Genomic DNA, 22,411 nt, shown 5'->3' on the forward strand with positions numbered 1-22,411 from the left:
TACCTCACACAACCACTTCAAAACTACAACTAAAAGACAAAATGGACATCATCCAGAACAACAGGAAGGATGGCTAAGTGGAAATTCTACAACTAGAAGGAAAGAGAAAAGCACACTGAGACTCAGAGGAGGTGCAGAGATATGGAAGCACGCACATGAAAAGGGCTGGCAACTGAGTACACTATTGTCTTTCTCAATTGGGAGGGAGACACAAGCTCCTGATGGCTCTGAACTCCAGCTCTGGGTGAGACTCTGGGGACCCAGACTCATATGGAGAGAAACTGGACTGTCTGGCTTTGGGTAGAACTTGAGGGCGGCTTTCTCTTAGAGGTGCTTGCAGCAATTACCACAGGACACTGAGACTCAGGGGCCTCTTAGGGCAGGGCTGAAGGTAAGCCATTGCTGTCTGCTTCACCCTGTTGATTCCCTGAGACCCTGCCCCACCCAAGCCATGCAAAGAGGTTTTTTCATATGAAGGGCCTAACTCTTTGCAATCTAAAATTACCTAACAAACTACAGCTGGGTCAGAAAGCCCTAGAACTTCCAAAAGAAGGCCCAAGACCCCAAAGCAGCTTGCATTGATTCATAGCTTGGCCTCATCTAGGCACCTCCAAACCCCAAACAAAGAAGAGGAATCTGCAGATCTCTTCGTAGCTTCTGTTGGATGGCCTAAGGCAGAGGCTAAATTTGCACCTCCTTGTATATTCAAGAGCCAGTGTACCTGGTTAGCATGGGACTATCCATCTTATAACTCCTCAGATTCATAAGGGACACACTCAAGGGGCAGACTCAGTGAGAACCAAAGCCCCACTGAAGCAAGTCTTGCCCCATAAGGGTGTCTACAGCACAGAAGTTCTCCCATCATAGACACAGCTGATTCTCACAGCCAATTTGCCTGGAGGTTAATTCCTCCCAGTGATACCAACAAAAATCAAGGTTTAACTACTGTGCACACAGCCCACAAAAAGGTGCACCATGGGTGTCCACCTCAGGTAATTGAGGAGGCTGAGTCACTGGGCCCTATAGGATACCTAGCACACAAAACCACTCTATTAACACAGAAAAGCAGCCAAAATTTGGAGACAAAGAAACAGATCACAAATGACAGAAATGGAGGAAAGCAAACTACTAGATATAGAGTTCAAAACCATGGTTATAAGGTTTTTCAAGAATCTTCTAGAAACCACTGATAAATTTAGTGAGACCCTCAAGGATATGAAAAAGGACAAACTAGAAATTAAGCATACACTGACTAAGATAAAAAAAATAATAAACAGAGACCCAACAGCAGACTAGAGGATCCCAAGAATCAAGTCAAAGATTTGAAATTCGAAGAAGCAAAAAAACACACTGGAAAAGAAAAAAGATAAAAGAATCCAAAAATATGAAGATTGTGTAAGGAGCCCCCTGGGACAACTTCAAGTGTACCAACATCAGAATTATGAGGGTGCCAGAAGAAGAGAGAGAGCAAGATATTGAAAACCTATTTGAATAAATAATGATAGAAAACTTCCCCACTTGGTAAAAGAAATAGACTTAAAAGTCCAGGAAGCGCAAAGAACCCCGAACAAAAGGAATCCAAAGACACATCATAATTAAAATGCCAAGAGCAAAAGACAAAGAGAATATTAAAAGTAGAAAGAGAAAAACAGTCACCTCTAAGGGAGTACCCATATGATTGTATTATAGCTGATTTCTCAACAGAAACTATGCAGGCCAGAAGGGAGTGGCAAGAAATATTCAAAGTGATGAATTGCAAGAACCTACAACCAAGATTACTCTACCCAACAAAGCTATCATTCAGAATTGAAGGTCATATAAAGAGCTTCACAGATAAGAAAAAGCTAAAGGGGCTCATCACTGCCAAACTAGTATTATATGAAATGCTAAAAAGTATTCTTTAAGAAGAGGAAGAAAAAAACGGTAAAGATAAAAATTATGAACAAATACATATCTATCAACAAGTGAATCTAAAAATCAAGTGAATAAAAAAAATCTAATGAACAAAATAAACTGGTGAATATAATAGAATCAGGAGCATAGAAATGGAGTGGAGTGACAGTTCTCAGGGGGAAAGGGGTGTGGGGGGAGAGACTGGACAAAAATCGTACACCTATGGATGAGGACAGTGGTGGGGGTTGGTAAGGGCAGAGGGTGGGGTGGGAACCAGGTGGGGGAGAGTTATGGGGGGATAGAAACTGTAATAATCTAAACAATAAAGATTTAAAATAAATAAAAATATGTCATATGAAAGTCTATCTATTTGTGCTCTTTCCCAGCATTTCCATGCTAGAGAAATTATAATAGGTCCATGAGAAAAATAAGTCTTCCTTTACAGTTTAACTGATACACAGATTCTTAACTATTGGACTTCTTAGACTCTAATATGTGACTATTCATTAAAAATCTCATGAGTATGCATGTGTGTGGTGTGTGTGTGTGTGTGTGTGTGTCTCGTGGTTGGCGGTCACTGGCATATTGATGCTAAGCATATTTAGCTTTGGTTCTGGAGGCTCCAATAAACCTCATTCCCCTCCTCTCTCTAGAACAGAGTTTGACTAGTTGCACTTGTGTTCCAGTAAAGTCAGTATTAGGAAGCATTCTGTCAGTTCTGCCGTGCATGAAATCCTACCCTCCTAACCTTAGTTGTATAAATCCTGAACAAAACAAATTACATAAGACTGAGGAAATATAAACAAGAGCTTGAAAACAGCAATCTAATCAATCACTCTGCTGTCAAATTTATCCTGTATAAAACAGTCTGTTTCAGTTTTCACCCAAGAACTGTCTCACATGAACAGATTGCTCCACAGACCACTGGTCTACTGTCTGCTTGAATTATTAATAATGTGAATGGGCTTGGGCACTGATCAGGTAGAAATACTGACAGCATAAAGGGACTCATATTGCACTCCACATTCTACATATGCTAACTACTTTCAAAGAAGGTATTTTTATAATCATTTTACAAGGAGGAAACTAGAACCTGGTGATGTCAAATAATGTTCTCAAATTCACACAATACATGTTGGGGTCTGTATTTGATCCCAGGTCTTCTAGTTACAAATCTGGACTCCACTCATTACCTGTTTTTATGGGATGTATTGAGATTTTTTTTCTCAAGCATTCTACCACCTTGTTACATAGCTCACCACATTATGCCATGGCCACATTGCAGCTCATGGGGCCTTCCTTCACCAGTCTTGCTATCCTGTATAGATAATCCATCCTCCTTTTCAGGGTATTCACCAAACCTCAGCACAGTTTCTCTTTTATCGTTGGCAAAAGAAGGGTTCCAGCCCATAAAATGACATTTGCCCAAGCTATTCTTTGGCTATTCAGCAGAATCTCAGCTGCCTCACTTCACTGGTTTTCTCTTCACCCACATCCATGGATCACCTTCTCTCTGCTGCTGAGACTTGCTTGGAAGAGGACTGAGAACACCAAATCATTAAACATTTTGTGACTATTCTCCTCCACCTCCTTCCCCACCTCCTCAACCTCTAAGTATGGAATGGGAAAGTGACTAATCACATCCCTGACTAGGTTCACAGAGCAGGGTAGCCTGTGAGTTCCCCTACAAAGATTCTCATTCACCTGTTTTTCCAAATGGTTACTCCAATATTTCAAGTGCCCTCTTGGTCTTAGGATAACTCTAACAATATTCCATGGGTTCTCTGTTGTCTTTTCCATAAGGAAGTACTCAGTTGCACAGAGGTCTGATGAATGCAAAGTTATGAAAGAAGTAGTCAGTGCTCTGAGGCAGGGCCATACTACATATGCCACAAGTAGCAAAGCGGTAGGTGGGAAGGGAAGAGTGAAGAATTAACAAGAGCTGAGGTGCATCCTTCTCAGTGTTTCCTGCCCTGATTATCAGCATTATCACCCAGAAATCCGGACACTCCTCACTCACACCTACATTGGGTTAGCCACCAAATACTATAGGTCAGATCTAGACCAGACCTGTGACATCCAGCCCTTCTCACTCCCACATTACTACTTTTTTCCCTACTCACCTTTTGCTCCCACAGCTCTATAAGCCTCCAAATGAGTGGCCTTCCCTTTAGAATTATTCCCCTCAGACTTCCATTCTCCAAGCCTTCAAAATTCCAATTGAAGCATCCTCTGCCTTGAAACCCTTTGTTGATGCCTCAAGTTTTCATTAGACGTGTTCATTAAAATTACCTCATGCTTTTCCCAAAGCTTACATTCTTGAGCTTTACCTTTACCCTAATGAATCACATATGTGTTGTGTATAAGGCCTGGGTACAAATAGTTTGAAAAAGATTCACGGTGAATCTGATGAACCATCCAGTTGAAGAATCACTGTCCCACAAGGCGAAGGCCACCATCCTTCCCACAGCCCTGAAAGACTTCATGAGCTGACCTGGGCCGACTTCCTCATCAGCCGTTCTCTTGCCACCTTACCCTCTGAAGATACTGCTGTTGATTTTTAAACCAGTTTCCAGGCTTGATATGCTAAGCCATGCATGCATCTCTGCTTGTGCTCTCATCCACCCGGAAAATGCCAATACTTTCCTCTAGAATAGATCCACTTTAAACAGCATTTCTGTGAAATCTCTGCCTCCCACTTCAGAGACTTATCACTCCCTGCCCTGAGCTTCCTTTGTTTTGTGAGAAAACCAGTTCAGCAAAAACAGTATCTTAGGTGGTTCTGACATTACCGAATGAGGTGAAAATCTCAAAGTCAAAATTATCCTCAGTATTGAGCTCACATTATGAGAGACTTACAGGGGCAGAGACCTGAGGGAACAGCACCTTTCACATCCACCCTCTTCCTAGGAAATACAGTCACTGGTAGGATGTTTAATCTGCTTTTCCCAAATGTGCTCCATGATGTGAATAGATAATATTTTGAAAATGGGTTTGGAAAATATTGGGTTAAAGAATTAACCCACCCCTCCTTTTAAAGTGTTTGGCTTTTGCCTTCAATGTGAATACTCAAAGGGGGAATCCAATATGCCGTTTTCATAGAACTAGCATTCTGAAGAATACTCTGGAAAAGAAAAAAAAAGAAAAAGAAAAAAAAAAACAACCCTGCTTCCCTCATTTCCCACTGCAGTTGCAAATGAGAAGACAAATGAGACCCGATCTTTGCCCGTCCTTACCTAAAAGAAGGGGGTCAGACCACATTAGTTGGTGTGGTCTGCAACTGGGCCATCTCCCAAGGGGCCTTCCCCTGGGGAGGCAGAGAACACTGCATCTCGAAGGCTACTTCTTAAGTGAGTCCATCCAGCTCCCAAAGGAGATGCCAAGAGAGGCTCTGGGGCTGGGAACTCCCAGTGCATTACTGCTTTGATTTCAAAGTACAGTTCTTAGTAGAGAGCATTGTTTAGAAATAATTTCAACTTAGTTGGTTTTAAATGACTCAAATAAGTGTATATATTGTCTACTAATACAATAAATTGCATTTATGGAGTTTTCTGTCAGTTTGATGTATTGCATTTATTTTGAGGATCTGGAAATTTGGAGGGGGGTGGAAACTATAACCAGCCTTAGATATGCACAAGTGGTTAAATGTGAACTTTTCTCTGCAATACAAGGGCATCTGCACTGTCAAGTGATTAAACTAAAGATAAATGTTTAAGTATTCAGAAAAGCTTCTATGTAGAATCTGTGGATAAAATATGTCCTTCTAAAAAAATATGGTTAAAAGTGTTTAGTGGCCAAAATAAAAATAGGCCAAACTTAAAAACTGATTTACGATGTGCACAATTAACATTGTAATAAGAAGTGAAAATCCAATGTACCATCTGAATACAAATCCAGATAATGATGTTCTCACTAACTCACATAGTTAAAATGTTTACAGAGTTGCATGTTAGGAACCCCATGTCCACCGTGGCTCTGTAAGGTATACATATGACCTTAGAAAAGTCATTTAATTTGCCTGTGCCAGAATTTTTTTCATGGCAAAAAAAAAAAAAAAAAAAAAAAATGTGAGAATTGAGTTACTTGATCTCTAAGGGACCTTCTAACTCCAAAGTTTTATTTCTATGAATTACATGCTACTTAGGTAAAGGAAGGAATGATGGAACTTTTGCAGCAGGTACAATACTCTTAACTAATTCAACTTATTGAACTACACTTTTAAAATAAAAATTATGTTCAGTTGTTAGTTAACTTATCTTTAATTTTTGTTTCAAAACTTCAATTAAAATAGTAAAATGTCATAGTCATCTTTCATGGAAATATAAAAATAATAGACACCATGAAGAAGATATCAGAATGGAAAAGGTATTTTAATGCAGCAAATAGTTTTAAGAACTTAGTTGATTTCAAAATATATATATATTATATATGCATCTTATATATAAAAATCACCTAAATGTGGATTCTGCTCTTTGTTGTAAAGCACTGGCCTTGTAGAACCCAGAAATAATACAATTTTGCAATAGATTTATTTTCATTGTGTAAAACTTGCATATATTTTGACCCTATTTAGTTGTGTTTGACCAAACGTTTTTATTTTTTTAAATATATATTTTATTGATTTTTTACAGAGAGGAAGAGAGAGGAACTGAGAGTTAGAAACATCAATGAGAAAGAATCATCAATCATCTGCCTCTTGCACATCCCCTACTGGGGATGTGCCCTCAACCAAGGTACATGCCCTTGACCAGAATCTAATCTGGGACCCTTTAGTCCTCAGGCCGACGCTTTATCCACTGAGCCAAACTGGTTTCAGCTTGACCAAATATTTTCATAGGAACATTTTCTGTTTATTCTTCCCTTAATACCACCTTAATATGTTCTCTTGAAAGTGACTATAGAAAGTCATTGATATCAGTGTCTTCTAAGTAATAATCTGGATACCTCTGGAATTGCAATGTACTTTTCAAAAAATCTTGAATACTAATATACTGTATAACTTATCAATTATTTTAAACAGGTAATATGACCACAAAGTCTTATTTTGACTGGTGTATTAATGATTCTTCATAGCCATTTACACCTTTAGAGTCCATCTGTCTGTCTATCTATTTATCTATCTATCTATCTATCTATCTATCGTCTATTCAGCTATTGCATGAAGATTTCTCAAACTCTAGGTATGAGCTTAGCAAAAGTTTTCAGCCACTTGGCTAAACTTGGAAGTAATAGTTCCAGAATTGATTTCCAGATTCACAGCAACTATTGAATTGAAAGTGAAAAAAATAATAATAATCCCACCTTAAAATAATTCATAGTCTTTGGAAAATATGAGAAGGGTATAGGATGAACCCTTCATTTGAGGGACATTAAAAATGAGGCCCAGACTATACAATGCAGAATCCAAGTGTGCTGGTGGTCAGAGGTAATAACCCTTTCCACTAACTGCCGACTTGGAATATGCTATTTCCAAGGAAGAAAATCATCCCCAGAAAACAGTGAGCCACAGGAATCAAATGTATTTCTAATAACAAAGGCACCTGTATAAAAAAGGAATAAAACATCCTTTAATAGTGAGCATATGCTATTGTGTTTAGGACCAGAGAAAAGAAAACCCATCAAATGATTTTGTGCCAATTCAATTTTTTTTTCTTTTTTGTGTGTTTTGCTTTTAATGATTGCTTCGGGTCAAGGCCAGATGTGTAATTTTTCCAATAGAGTTTCTACCATTGTCTAAAACTTGGGTATATTTTGTGTTTGATTGAATGGAAAAATTTTTTGCCCTTGGAAAACTTGAAACAATAAGCATGTTAATATTCCCTCTTGAAATCTGTTGCATTTCCTAACCCAAGCCCTTAGTCACTATCCCTGAGTACATTTTGAAAACCATTCCTCACATTTGACAGATTATGACAAACAAATTTTGTTGCCTGAACTTCTTTGTTTGAACTCTCTAGCAAAATTGTGTGGAAAACAATTATTCCATTCAAAGATTGAAAATTGTATTTTTTTACAAATATCCTTTTTTCCTTTGACACTCTGCCTCAATTGCTTTTTCTGCATTTTTATTTTTTCACAAGAAATTCTAAAATAGTTAAACTTTGACATACCCGTTAAATTAGATATTCAAAATTATTTTGACCTTTTCATTTTATTACCTAATCTATGAATGTGTATAATGCATGTAAATTATATATGTATATATCTGCATATATTTACGTTTTGACTCAAGGGAGTCAAATTATGCTTCTTACGTGTATTAAAGAAACTCTAATATGAAATAGTGGGAAAGGCTTGTGGCAAGAAATGATTTAATATGTCAGTTCTATATTGAAAACCATCATATGATAAAGTATGATATTATCTGAGGTAAATTCTTCCCTATATCACTCACTTGTGCCCACCTGCTCAGGGACAGTCTGGTTCCAATCCAGTCTCAGGTACGTGAGCCATGACTCGGAGTAGTTCTGGACATGCTCCAGTTTATCCCAGCAATCCTTCCATCCATCCATCCACCCACCCATCCAGTCAACCTTCCAGGAAGCCAAACTGATAGTCTACTACGTATTAGGCACTGTGTACACAACATTGTAAAGCAAGTTCTTGTTTGTAAGACCTTAGGAAAGCACACAAATTATGCTTGAAAACTATCCAAGAATTTCAAGCATAATTTGTATGGTCTCTGGAGAAAGCAGATCATAATGGATCTAAACTCCTCCTACCATTCTTTAATGTGCTCCTTCACCCAAATGACTTCCATCAAGAAATGTTGAGGAAGTGTATGTAGAAAAGGAGACATGGCATTTAATCTTCCCTCTACACGCAAAAATTCCCATGACTATTGACTATGTGTACACTGAAAGCTGTTTTTATCTCCCTTTCTCAAAAAAAAAAAAAAAAAAAAAAAAAAAAGGAAATCTTTTCACATTGCCAAAGGCTATGATCACCTAGGAAAACTCTCAGTTATATCTGCTCATTCCAGACAAATTTTGCATTATTACTGGCCTCATCTTACATGAATTTCCAAATAACCTCAGTTTATTTTGGGTTCACAAATGCCTGGATTTCACCAAGAACAAGAATGTTTAAGTCAACAAAAATGAAATCATAAAAATTATTAAATATAGTAGCATTACAAAGATTTCTTTTCCTGTCTGTAGCACTTTATAAACTACATATCACTGGGATGAAGGATTCTAATGGGAGAAAGCATAGAATGTAGTTAAAAACCCAGGCTCTGAAGCCTGACTGCCTAGCTTCAATTCTGGTCACTCTGCTGCCATTTGTGTAATGTCGGTGATAAGTCACTGAATTTCTCTTTATTTCAGTTTCTCCATCTGTAAAAGAGGGCATAATAATAAAAGTGTCCAAATCTCATAAGGTCGTCTTAATAAATAAATTACATAGTTCATAAAAATTTAGCTATTATGTAGCCAGACTGAAATGTTAACTATTATTATTATTTTTTCATATTGGAGAGAAACTTGGAGAGTGAATGATCTGGAACTTGATTAATTATATTTGAGTATGCTATGAATTGTCATGGATAAATTTTATTAATCCCATCCCACCAATACAATGACTCAAGGGAGACCAAGTGACTAATTTGAGTATCTCTACTAAATTAAGATAGAATTACAACCCAACAAACCATCTCCAAAGCTTTCTTACTTGAGCTTCTCCCAAAGGGATGCTCATTACAAACCTTACCATTTATCAAATGGCACATCCATGGACTCTGAGTGAATTCAAAGCACTTTACCCAATTTAGTGTTCAATATTTACCAAGCACCTATGGGATGTGTGGGACTATTGTCTGGCATTAAAATGTTTTTTCAACTTTGTGGATAGAAAAACAGAATTTTTTAAAAAGACAGGATTTTCACTGTCACCTCCAAAACCACAGTAGGGCTCAATATTACAAAGAAATATTGATTCCTCCTGCTATACTCTTATCCAGGACTCTGTGCCTTATATACTATCCTATTGCATTTGTATTTGGTAAAGTTTTTAAGACCCTTATCTCTTTATCACATCTGTTTTTCTTGATCTCTTAATGGTTACATAGCAGATTCACCTTGGAACTGAAGGAAACAAAGTTTATTACAAATCAGGGCCAGGATTTGTTATAAGAGAGCATGATAATAAATTCAACTTATAATAAATACTGAAGATACAGGTAGGAGCACAGAATATGAAAATAGAATATACCTTCATAAGAGTTGCATTTTAATTTAAATAAATAGTGACCATGCTTTGAATTCTTAGGAGTAAGAAATGATCCCCCCAAATACTATTACCAACACAAAACAGAACCTTGTAGTTAATCTGTCTTCTAATCTTAGTGTTAAGAGGTTTAAAAACAAATGTTTTTATGTTTTTTATAAACCTATTGTGCTCCTTAATACAGATATGTCATGAACATCTATGATTAAAAGTCATCTTTTTCCATCCCATTTCACTGAAAAAAGTAGTGTCCCATAAACATAAAATAGCCAAATCAATTCTAACAGAAATGGTTGAAAACTCATTGGCTGTTTAAATTTTCCTAATTTCTCCTTAAGGGTAAGCTCTTGGGGAATCCCTTTTTGCTCACCACTTCCAACAAACATATCAAAAAAATCCACCATACTGCCTACAATTTTAAAAACTACAAAAGCTACCCCTATCTATTGTGAATGTTTACTTTTATAATTCAATTTCTCAGAGTAAGGGCTTGGATGCTTCTATTGTGTCAATAGCTAAGGGATTGCAAGTCTGATGTTCTAGTATCATAAACATGCCACCAACCCATACTCCATTAAACTAGATTCAACAGATAATCCTCAGCCCATAAAATCTGTAGATGTGGGCACGTCTTTTATGATTCTTCAAGGATATACCTTCCTATAAGGATGTTTATCAATATCTGAAAAATATCATTTATCTTACTTAAAACCCTCAAAAAACCACTAGTCTTCTGATCAACTTCTAGCTACCGTAAGTGGGAAGACAGAAAGACCCAAGTTTAGGTCTTAACTCAGATACTAGCTAAGTGAAGCAAGACACCTTACTTAAACCTTCTGGGCCTTGGTTTCTTTCATTGTGAAATGAGAAAATATGACATCCAAATTCTCTTCTATATGCAAAATTGTATATAGAGAGATATTTGTAAGTTCAGTGGAGTTCAAAAGCACTTTCACACCAACTAACTCATTTGATCCTCATAACTGATTTTCAGAGGTGGATGGGGATGTTATCCTATTTACTTTTTCCCAGCAAGTGTTCTACCTACGTAGTTATCTAGCATAATTCTCTAGAGAGAGTAGGATCTAAAGCACCACCCAGAAAGATTTCATTTTCAGGAGCCAGAACAAGTGTTCTATTAAAGCAATTCCCTCCTACCCAGTGATTCCTCATCATGAATCTTTCAAAGTCTTAAAAGAAAAATATTTAAAGAGAAAGAAATAGATCATCTATGTGCTTCTGCCAATGCAGTCCCTAATGCAGGGAAATCATATTGACTTGGGGTTGACAACAAAATTTAATTGCCACTTGATAAATATATTTTGCCTGAGGATGAGTTTCCTTGAGCTATTGCAAATTTTAAGACAGTAGCGGGACTTAGGTAAAATTGGGTTTTTATTTTTAGAGCTTATCTTTTTAAAATATATTTATATAAGGTGGAAAATCACAGGTAAAATCACTTAAAATGAGGAGGGAAAGGAAGTTCTCATTATTAACAATAAATATTCTGAATCCAGAGTGGAATTCTGAGTATCTTTTATGTCAGCTCCCTTATTTCAGGAAGACACAAAAACAATGCCTCAGAAAGATGTCTAATACTTTACAGTTAATAAAATACAACAGATATGGTATTATTCCATCTTTGCAACAACCCTATAAGGTAGGTAAGATTGTCCCAACCAAGCAACAAATTCATTATTCTTCATTTCAAAGGTCAAGGAATTTCCTAAATAATTGTAATGCACAGGTTTTATAAAAGACTCATTCTTGCCATCTATCTAACATCTTTTTTCATCTAAAGCATCATGAAAGGTGAGAAACGGCAACATTATTCTCGTTGTGTTTTCTCCCTTTCCTTCTCTCTCCCTGCCCATTACCTGCACTCCTTCTGGAAGAGTAAAGAAGCAGGAAAACAGCCAAAGGACGGGGAGACAGGAAGGAAGGAGCAGAAACAACATGCCTTGCTAATCTAATCAGGTGATTATCAGTTGGCTGTACAATGCCATAAATAATTAAGTCAATATTAAAACAGCATACTATAAAAACTTAATTTTACAACATTTTATCAGTCTGAGCTGTCATTCATAACAACGGTTTATATAACCCATAATTAATCTGAAACAATCAAAGTACAATAACATAACTTTTTATCATCATGCTAATAAAGATGTATTCTATTATTTAATGATGTTTAAATAATTCACATATAACATAAGGAAACATTCTAAAGCAGACTACTTAACTAACCATAATAGCTTTCTCCCTGTCCTGGCCAAAAAAAGTGGAGTTTGAAAAATCTATTCACAACATCTGGTATTCTAATCTTTTGGTACATGTGCCATTTTACCCTGCAAGCTACCAAAGGCTCTCACAGTACTAAGTCATTTTCTTTAAATTTTTTCTTTTCAAATTTGGAATACTGTCCTCAACTATGTTTGGAAATTGAACAAATTTTAACTTTCCCTTCAAAGAATAGAAAAACTATATGGTTTCCATCAGTTCATTAACCCTACTACCTTTGCACACAAAAAATTAGTTCTTGAATATATATCTAATAAAAAGTAATTTCCATATTATAATTTGAATCTAGCAATTTTGTAATGGCTATAACTCTGAATAGAAATGAAACAATCTCTAAACATGATAGTGAGGCAATTACTAACCATGCCAATTGTCATTAAACATATAAAACCCCCTCAATTCATTAATATCTTTCAAATTAACCTTTTCTACTTCAAAATGATTAAAAAACCTTAAACATGAATGTTCAAAGTGACGACCACATATCACCTTTAGCTCTAATTTGATCTTATTTCCTTAATCAAAAATAATAAAGAAAAACTAAGACAATATTCCTGTCTTTCCCATCAACCTCTTCACAGCTTGAAGAATTTGAAAAACCTCTCATGCACTTCTTCATCTACAGATGTCTGAAACACACAATTTATATCTGAGTGTCTCTGACAACCACTGAGGAAGTGGTCTTCTGATAAGCTCATGCACATTTTAAAATAAACAGATCAATCAGAAGTGTAGAACTATAGGGGCCTTCCACTTAAATAAAAAGCCAAATATGAAGGAGCGAGAGACTTTCATTACTTTTCAACTTTGAATTTCTAATAATTACTAAGACTACTTTTAAATTCAATGGAAATACATAGTTGTAGAGCTATAATTATTTATAATAAAACCCAAGTATAGTCATATAAACTTTATGCTTGTAAGATCATAAGATGATAAGAGTAGCACCAAAAAATAATTTAAAAATAGGTCCTGGCCTGGTACTACTTAAAAAAAAAATATATATATATATATATATATATATATATATATATATATATATAGAGAGAGAGAGAGAGAGAGAGAGAGAGAGAGAGAGAGAGAGAGAGAGAGGAGAGAGAGAGAGAGGAGAGGAGAGGAGAGGAGAGGAGAGGAGAGGAGAGGAGAGGAGAGGAGAGGAGAGGAGAGGAGAGGAGAGAGAGATGGATATGGATATGTACTCTACTACATTTCCACATCCCAGGCACATATAAAAAACTATCATAATAGGAATATCAATCTATTAAATTAAGTAGTTTGCAAGTAGATTGCACTGTAAGTTTAAAATTACTTGCATTACAATCTCAACCACCTCCCTGTGAGAAGGCATTTTCCAAGTCTGATCATGTCCTAAAACTGCACATTACTTCAAGACTGCCACAATACACCGAGTAAACCAAAATGTGGAACTTACCTTATTATAAATAAGAGGCAAATTGCAGGCACTTTTCAGCTTGCAGCTGTCTAGCATAGTTGATTAGAAAGAAAAAAGCATATTTCACTCCAGAGAGAGAGCCGCATATTCAGGCTTTCCGTGCTGCATCCCAGCACAGGAGGCCGTCCGCCTCCCAGACTAGTAGCTGCTTCTGCACAGAGAGCACTTGCTGCTCTGAACTGCAGCGACTTAGAATGAAAGTAAGAGGAACCCGTCATGTTTAAATACCGTTGCTTCACGTTCACAGGATATGACTCAACTCTCTCTCAAACCAGTAGGGGTAGAGTTTCCCTTCAAAAGCTATTAGATTACATAACAAACATCACACTGGACGGGTCCTAAAGTGTTGACAAATTAACACTTAAAATTTCACCTGTCAAACATACATGTATTTTTTTTAAGTATTTAACCTCTTCTCTGTGGCACATGCCACAAACAGAAATGAGAATAATAAATGGCACAAAGGAAAATTATTCTGCGTGATAACGGCAGAATTAAATGTTATTAAATGTGTGTGAATTTACTGACATCTCTCTCACAGAGATATAAAAAAAAAAGCACCTTAAAGTCACTCACATTCTATTCAGCGAAAAGGCAACGTGTAGAATAAAACTGTATTTTAATGTGCAAGGGGTAGCAATTCTATACAACACAAGAGCATCTCCTGGACTAAGTAGTAGAGAATTGGGAATAGATCTTCATGGCTTGCTGTTGCTGATCCCCACAGAATTCTTGTCCCACCCTGTCATTACCTTGTGATGTTTCCTCTGCCTATCTCTCCAACTCCAAGTTCTCCTGCATCTGTTTCGTGAACATTTTTGAAGGAATACAACTAATATCACAACTCCACTAGTAAATGTAGCAATTTGCTGTGCTTTCTCTCATCTCTTGAATCTGAGCCATATATTAAGCTTGATCACACATTGAATCATTATATTTGGACACCTTAGTCAATAAATATGACCGACTTATACCCTCCCAGAAAAATCTACTACATAAATTTGTCAACATCATCAAGGACAAAAAGATAAAAGAATATACACATGCCAATAATAGCAAATAGACTGAAACTATCTACATCAGACTGTTCAATATAAAGTGAACCACATATATAACTTTAAAAATTTTAGTGGCCATATTAAAAGAGTAAAAAGAAACTAAAAATTAATTTTAATGTTTACCTTAATATATCTAAAATATTACAATTTCAACATGTAATCAATATAAAAATAAAATATTTCACAATTTTGTACTAGTCTTAGAGATCTGATATGGATATTACATTTATGATACATTTTAATTGGAAATACCTACATCTGACTGCTCCATAGTCATACATGGCTAGTAGCGACCATCTTAGACAGCGTAAGTCTAGAGCTTAAGGTTTATTCTTAGTCCTCAGTTTGCAGTTCAGATAGTCTCTCTTCTGAGAGGTCTCCTTCCCTATCTTACCTGAATTGACCTTGCCCAATTATTATCTCATGATCCTCCAAATTTCCTTCACAATGCACCCCAGTCTGGAATTTTCTCCTTTACTCATTTGTTTATTTATTTATAACTAGAGGCCCAGTACACAAAATTCGTGCATGGTAGGAACCCTAGCAGCTGCCCTCTGGTGGTCAGCACATGTCATAGCAAGCGATCAAACTCCCAGTCTATGGAACTCCTGGATGGTCAAACTCCCGAGGGAACACTCTGCATATTAGATAGATAGATAGATGATAGATAGATAGATAGATAGATAGATAGATAGATAGATAATAGATAGATAGGTGCCCCTCAACAATAATGTAAGAAACTAATGTAAAATATTGATAAAGACAATATTTCATCCCCAGCCTCTGGCATGGTTAACAGTACATAGCAGAATTTAATAAGTACTGTTTTATAAATGAATAAAAAAAAGATTTGTGCTATAGTTTGCCAAATGAACTATCATACCACCTAATTTTTAGCAAAATATTATATAATACTCTTCTGCATTGAAAAATTACCTTTTTTATAATGTTTATGATTCTCAATCTATAACATGCTTTATTTTCATGTACAATATTACATGTAAGTATATTTGTTTTATTACTCTAGAAAAGACTTGGAAAGATACTTATAAGCATACATGGTCCTTATGACATAAGTCTGGATACCAAAAGGATGTCTATTTTTCTCCTACTCACAAAAACATAAAATATTACCTATAAGACATTTGAGAGAACATTGATATATTGGCCTGACCAGCATATGTGCTTCCTCCCCATGTTCTCATCACCTCATTTTTATCTGGCAAAATACCCATTCTTTCCTCCTCAATTCACATGTTTTGGCCTATATTGAGTTGGCCCCAGAAGAGGATATGTGACCCATGCCTGTTCAATCAGTGTATACTATCCACGGAGCCACAGTAATCGGGTCAAGATCAGGGAAAGCCAACCCTTCCACTTTTGCTAATGTTTGGGGGAAAAGTTGTAAGCCTGGACTTGCTAGTTGATATATTTGCAACCACATGAAGTGAGGTTGTCTGAAAATGAAGCCAATCCAGAGAAAAACAAAGTCCAAGATGTGAAAGACATATTCCAAACAACACAACTGTAGTTCCTACAGCTTGCCATGTAATAAGTCACATTCACCCTCTACTATAATGATGGATGTACTAGCATGTGCACTACAGAATTTTATGTAATAGTGAGAAACTGGAATTGCAAAAGGCCATGGATAGTGGAAGGGCTAAACAAAAAATGGGTTAACCACACTACGGAATATTATGTAGCTATTAAAAAGAACCAGGTTATCTAGATGCACTGATATGCAAAGCTTCCTTAAAATAAAATTACCCATTTAAATGGAAATAACATGCATGTTGCAGAAAAATACATCACCCCAGTTATGGGTACATACATTTTTATATGTAAATTCATAGAAAAAGTCCTGGATGACCGCACACCAATTGTGGACACGTGGTTATGTCTGGGAAAGAAATTTGAAATAAGACAGTGATGGGGACAAATATTGCTCAATGTATTACCTATTTCACAAATCTTATAAAATTAAATGAATTCATGTATTCTCCAAGTAGCTTAAAAAAATATGTTACTCTTTAAAATGAAATAACTACTATTTTATACCTCCAAATTGTACTACATTATTCACACTCTAAATGGACTCCTATTCAGTATATTTAAAAAAAACCAAAAAACACAATGTAACAAATAAAAGTGCTATTCTCTGCCCCATTGTCTCCATTCTTTACCAGTCCAAATTTATGTATTATTTGGTCTTTTTCTGGCTAAAGGGTTTGCCAAGATAGAGACAAAGACAGGACAGAAAGAGACAGAAACAGACAACAAGCTATATTAAAATCTCCAATGTACCTTCTAACATTGGCCAGGGTCTTTGATTTTTTTTTATTGGCCTTCTGAAAGCTCCTTTATTGATTTCAATAAAGTAAAGCTTGGATTTATTCAACTGTCAACATAGCAGCCAAATGTTTATAAAATATGTCTTATATTAATTGTTAGTCTTGTATCAGAGTAAATAAACTTGGTTATTATCAATTTGCTGAAAAACTTCTCTCTAAATTGGGCACAACTGCCTTCCTAATTAACATGAAATCTAAACCTTTTGCTGCTCTTTTGGCTTGCACTAATCCTCCAAAATTTTCACATTATCTTAGATATGTGCATACCACCTCATGCTTTTGTATTTCCCTTGATTTCTACAGCATTTCCGCTTTAAAAATTACACAGCCAAAGATGCTTACATCTGAGGTGGGAATCAGGGTCCTTTTGATTTTCAGTAGAGCTAACCAGAATTTGAATTTGCACAGTAATGACAAACTGATGAGTTTGTCTAGCAGTACATGCTCTACTTTATTTTTGAAGCCCACTCATCCTAATATATTAAACCTCCTGTCTTTTTTTAAAGTATACTTTTGTTGATTTCAGTGAGGAAGGGAGTGGGAGAGTGAGACAGAAACATTAAGGATGAGAGAATTAGAGATTGGCTGCCTCCTGCACGCCTCTTTACTGGAGATGGAGCTTGAATCATGAGCACGTTCCCTGATTTAAATAGAAGTGTGACCTGGTTCAGAGGTTGCCTCTCATCCAGTGAGCCACATCAGCCCGGCTTAAGTCTCCTGTCCTAAACATCCTAATATCTTAAAACTCCCGAGTCTGTTGACTTTCTCCTTTCATTCTTGCCTCCACTTCAAACATTCACGTTATGCCAAGTTTACTTCAGATTTTCTGAGGAAATAAAATATTACAGACACAATAGAAGCCCCCAAATTCCCCTCTCTATTCCATCTCTTTCCTTCCTCTCTAAAGGTAAACACTTCGGGGTTTAAAAATAGAAAACAAAACTGTCCAGGGTTATAGAGTATGAGATATAGTAAGACCTACAATTGACATTCCTATTTTTTCAAGCAGATCTCTTTTCTCAAATAGATCACTCATAAATTAATCCTAATTTACTTAGAAGATTAATAAAAAATTAAGGGAATAATTGTTCATTTGGGGGGAAAAAATGCTTCCTTGAGAAACAAGTTCATTTTTACAATCAGTAATCCAATTACATAATGACATTGTCTCCACTCATTAGAGATAAAGTTTAAAAAAACAGCCCGAAGTTCTTAGGAATCATAACAAATGGAATATATTCCTGTATTAATTATTATTTATAACACTGCCATTGAAAATGAGCTCTTGTTCCTGAAAAAAATTCCATGGTAAAACATTTGTAAACCAAGCATCCCAATTCATCTGTTTAATGCATATGATGTTCACATTATGTTTCTGTCAGTGTAGAAAATATCTATAGCCTTTTTAAAAGTATAGATGATGGAGGTACTTAATATTCTTCATCCAGGAACAGAGAAAGGTGGCCAGCGGCATCACATATTTCCTGAGGAAAGATTTAAGGTATCCCATTTCTTCGAAGCTATGAGCTTTACACTTCAGCTTTCTATCCTGTAAGCCTTTGGACATACAAACTAAAATGTGTTCTCAATCCTTGGGGGTGACAGTGAAATGAACCTGGAAGTGAGAAGATAAAACTGCCATCTAAGAATTAAACTTTGAAATAATAATACAGTAGGTCAGAGCATATCAATAAATGAAGGCAACTTTGTCAGAATAATGTAAACTCAAAAGCCTAGACCTGTATGCTATGTGTGGACTGCAAGAATCTTTAAAACATGCAGTACCTGACTATTTAGTGAGGAGCACTAACCACTTTTCCATTAGATCGTCAAATTGAAAAATGACAACAGCCAACATAGCAATAGTCATTCAGTGTGAATGTATCAAATATATATCTATTTTTGTCAGATCAGTAAAAAATATTTTCTTGATGTGCCATAGAACTTTAGTAATTAGTTTATGTGCACCATGAGATAGAAGGGTTGAAAATCGCTGGCCTAGAGGCATGTACGCTACCAGGAAGCCGATCAATGTCTTGGACCTGGTGGGAACCACAGTGAACCGAAAGAAAAGCAGGACTCAAGCCTCATGTAAAGGGGACAGCCTCTATCCAGCGAAAGTGAAGTGACCTGGAAGGCCCAGGGAGGATAGCTCTCTGGATTTCTCAAAAGAGGCTAGAGATCTGGGTTGTTTTGTTAATACTCAAAATTTTTAAATCTTAATCTTTATACAGTGTAAGAGACAAGCAAAAGCTTTTGAAGGCCATATGTGCCCTGTGGACAGCCAGTCTTGGACTCAGGCTGAAATAATACAACCTCTACATGGAAAGAATCTGAAAGACATAGTCCAGATAAGAAAATAGTTACAAAGCACTCACTCTCTGAAGCAAGCATAGGCAGTGGCCATTGAAACACTGGGAGATATGCTCTGGGCTGGTGGCATGTAGATCTGCCTCTGATTACATTAAACCTGTGAATCTAAGAACAAACTGCCCTTCTGATTCTACACTCACCAAGCTGCTTTCTGATTAGAATTTGGTATCTTGTCTAAATGCTTTCAGAAAGAACTTTCTGGAAACTTAAGGAACTTGAGGTGCAACTGAGCAGCTATGCCTCATTATTTCTCTATATATAAAAACCTAAGCAACCTAAAGACGGAACAACCAGTCTTCCGGTCACTATGATGCACACTGACCACCAGGGGGCAGATGCTCAATGCAGAAGCTACCTGCTGGTGGTAAGTGCACTCTTACAGTGGGGGCACTGCTCAGCTGACAAACAAGTGCCAGACATCATCCCCTGAGGGGTCCTGGATTGTGAGAGGGCAGAGGCCAGGCTGAGGGACCTCACTAGTGCACAATAAATTAATAAACTGACAGCCTGGTTAGAGAGGTGGCCTGCTTACAGGCAAAAATGGGCAGGGTGGGAGCACCAACTGTCAGGCCAGAGTAGCTTCACTTATTTTTTTTTCTTTATTAAGTTATTACATATGTATCCTTATCCCGCCCCCATAACCCCCATTCCCCTCCCAAATTGTGCCCTCACTGCCTAGTGTCTGTGTCCATTGCTTATGCTTACATGCATGCATACAAGTCCTTTGGTTGATCTCTTCCCCTTACCCCCACCCTCCCCTACCTTCCCTCTGAGGTTTGATAGTCTGATCAATGCTTCTCTGTCTCTGGATCTGTTTTTGTTCATTAGTTTATGTTGTTCGTTATATTCTACAAATGAGTGAGATCATGTGATATTTATCTTTCTCTGACTGACTCATTTCGCTTAGCATAATGCTCTTCAGATTCATCCATGCTGTTGCAAATGGGAGGAGTTCCTTCTTTTTTACAGCAGCATAGTATTTCATTGTGTAGATGTACACAGTTTTCTAACCCACTCATCTGCTGATGGGCACTTAGGCTGTTTCCAAATCTTAGCTATTGTAAATTATGCTGCTATGAACATAGGGTGCATATATCCTTTCTGATTGGTGTTCCTAGTTTCTTGGGATATATTCCTAGAAGTGGATCACTGGGTCAAATAGAAGTTCCATTTTTAATTTTTTGAGGAAACTCCATACTGTTCTCCACAGTGGCTGCACCATTCTGCATTTCTACCAGCATTGCACGAGGGTTCCTTTTTCTCCATATCCTGGCCAGCACTTGTAATTTGTTGATGATAACCATTCTGACAGGTGTGAGATGGTACCTCATTGTCATTTTGATTTTCATCTCTTGAATGATTAGTGACTTTGAGCATGTTTTCATGTCTCTTGGCCTTCTGTATATCCTTTCGAAAAGTATCTATTTAGGTCCCTTGCCCATTTTTTGATTGGGCTGTTTAACTTCCTTTTGTTAAGTTACATGAGTTCCCTGTAAATGCTGGAGATAAAACCCTTATCGGAGATAACATTGGCAAATATGTTCTCTCATGCAATGGACTTTCTTGTTGTTTTGTTGATGGTTTCTTTTGTTGTACAGAAGCTTTTTATTTTGGTGTAGTCCCATTTGTTTACTTTCTCTTTAGTTTCCACTGCTCTATGAGCTGTACTGGTGAAGATATTTCTTCAGCATATGTCTGAGATTTTGCTGCCTGTGGATTCCTCTAAAATTTTTGCAATTTCATTTCTTATTGTAAATGGAAACATTGGCATTCTGATCCTGTACATTAGTCATAGGAGCTTTGTTAATATGAGCCCAGTTCTGGGGGATGGAACTGCTGACAAGTAAGGTTTCTGGGCCCACATGATTTGGGGGCCAGGCCATGGATAGTGACAAAGTCCCTTACACAGGTCCACCCTGCAAGGCCACTTGGGAGCTTCAGTAATTTCTCTTAGAGCCTCACCTTCACTCTGCACCCATGGCCATCCTTTTAAAGGACTCCTACCTAGTTCTATGAAGGTCCAAAATAGACGTAGAAGTATAAAGTGGAGAATCTCTATATATAAAAGCCTAAGTGACCGAATGACTAGTAGACCAGTCACTATGATGCACACTAACCACACCAGGGGATAGACACTCAACATACAGGATTGGGCTCCCTCTTGTCTGAATTGAGCCTGCAGGGATCAGGCCAAAACCAGCTCTCCAACATCCCCCAAGGGGTACTGGATTGCGAGAGGATGCAGCCCAGGCAAAGAGACACCACCGGTGCATGAATCTGTGCACTGGGCTGCTAGTTAAAGATGAAACCCAATGAACAAGAACAGAAAGCTCATGAAATATATTTGTAATAATTAGCCTTAGGAAGCAAGCACTGTGCTATGTGTTTGCCATAGACCATCCCATGTAATCCTCAGAAACTCTGCGAAGCAGGTATTACTTTTGGCAATTATTCTATTTTAAAAAGGAGGAAACTAAGGGTTAAGGAGATTAATGTGACCATTAATGAGTTGGTATGATAGCCTGCACATCAAACACCACACTGTTTCTGTATATTTTATTTCACTCAAAAAAACACACACACATACACATTAAACATGCATCATGCACTTATTATATGCCAGGCATTGTTTCAAATACATTATAAATATTAACTAATTTCTTCCTTATAATATGATATGGGCATTAAAATATTCCTATTCTGATAATGAAACTGAGGCAAAGAGAAGTATTAACTTGTCTACAATTATACAA

At 36.9% G+C, this 22,411-nt stretch overlaps 1 protein-coding gene and 1 long non-coding RNA gene across 31 annotated transcripts in view; one reads left to right on the forward strand and one right to left on the reverse strand.

Annotated features, from left to right (window-relative positions):
- The window catches only part of LOC311622019, a 1,104,806-nt gene that overhangs the window by 878,733 nt on the left and 203,662 nt on the right, over window positions 1–22,411 (forward strand). The window lies entirely within an intron of this gene.
- MCTP1 (multiple C2 and transmembrane domain containing 1) overlaps window positions 1–22,411 on the reverse strand; it is a gene marked incomplete at its 3' end in the record, with an annotated part of 425,829 nt that overhangs the window by 293,170 nt on the left and 110,248 nt on the right. For 8 of the 30 annotated variants that reach the window (XM_084882661.1, XM_084882660.1, XM_084882658.1 and 5 more), the window contains exon 1: window positions 13,853–14,069. The exons of the other annotated variants lie outside the window; for them this stretch is intronic. In XM_084882661.1, the coding sequence (XP_084738787.1) occupies window positions 13,853–13,909 (57 nt within the window). In that variant the 5' untranslated portion in view covers window positions 13,910–14,069. Of the gene's footprint in view, window positions 1–13,852; window positions 14,070–22,411 lie in introns of those variants that run through there. 30 annotated transcript variants of the gene reach the window in all.

Source organism: Pipistrellus hanaki, assembly GCF_964339955.1.
Source record: "Pipistrellus hanaki genome assembly, chromosome: 4".
Lineage (NCBI taxonomy): Eukaryota > Metazoa > Chordata > Mammalia > Chiroptera > Vespertilionidae > Pipistrellus > Pipistrellus hanaki.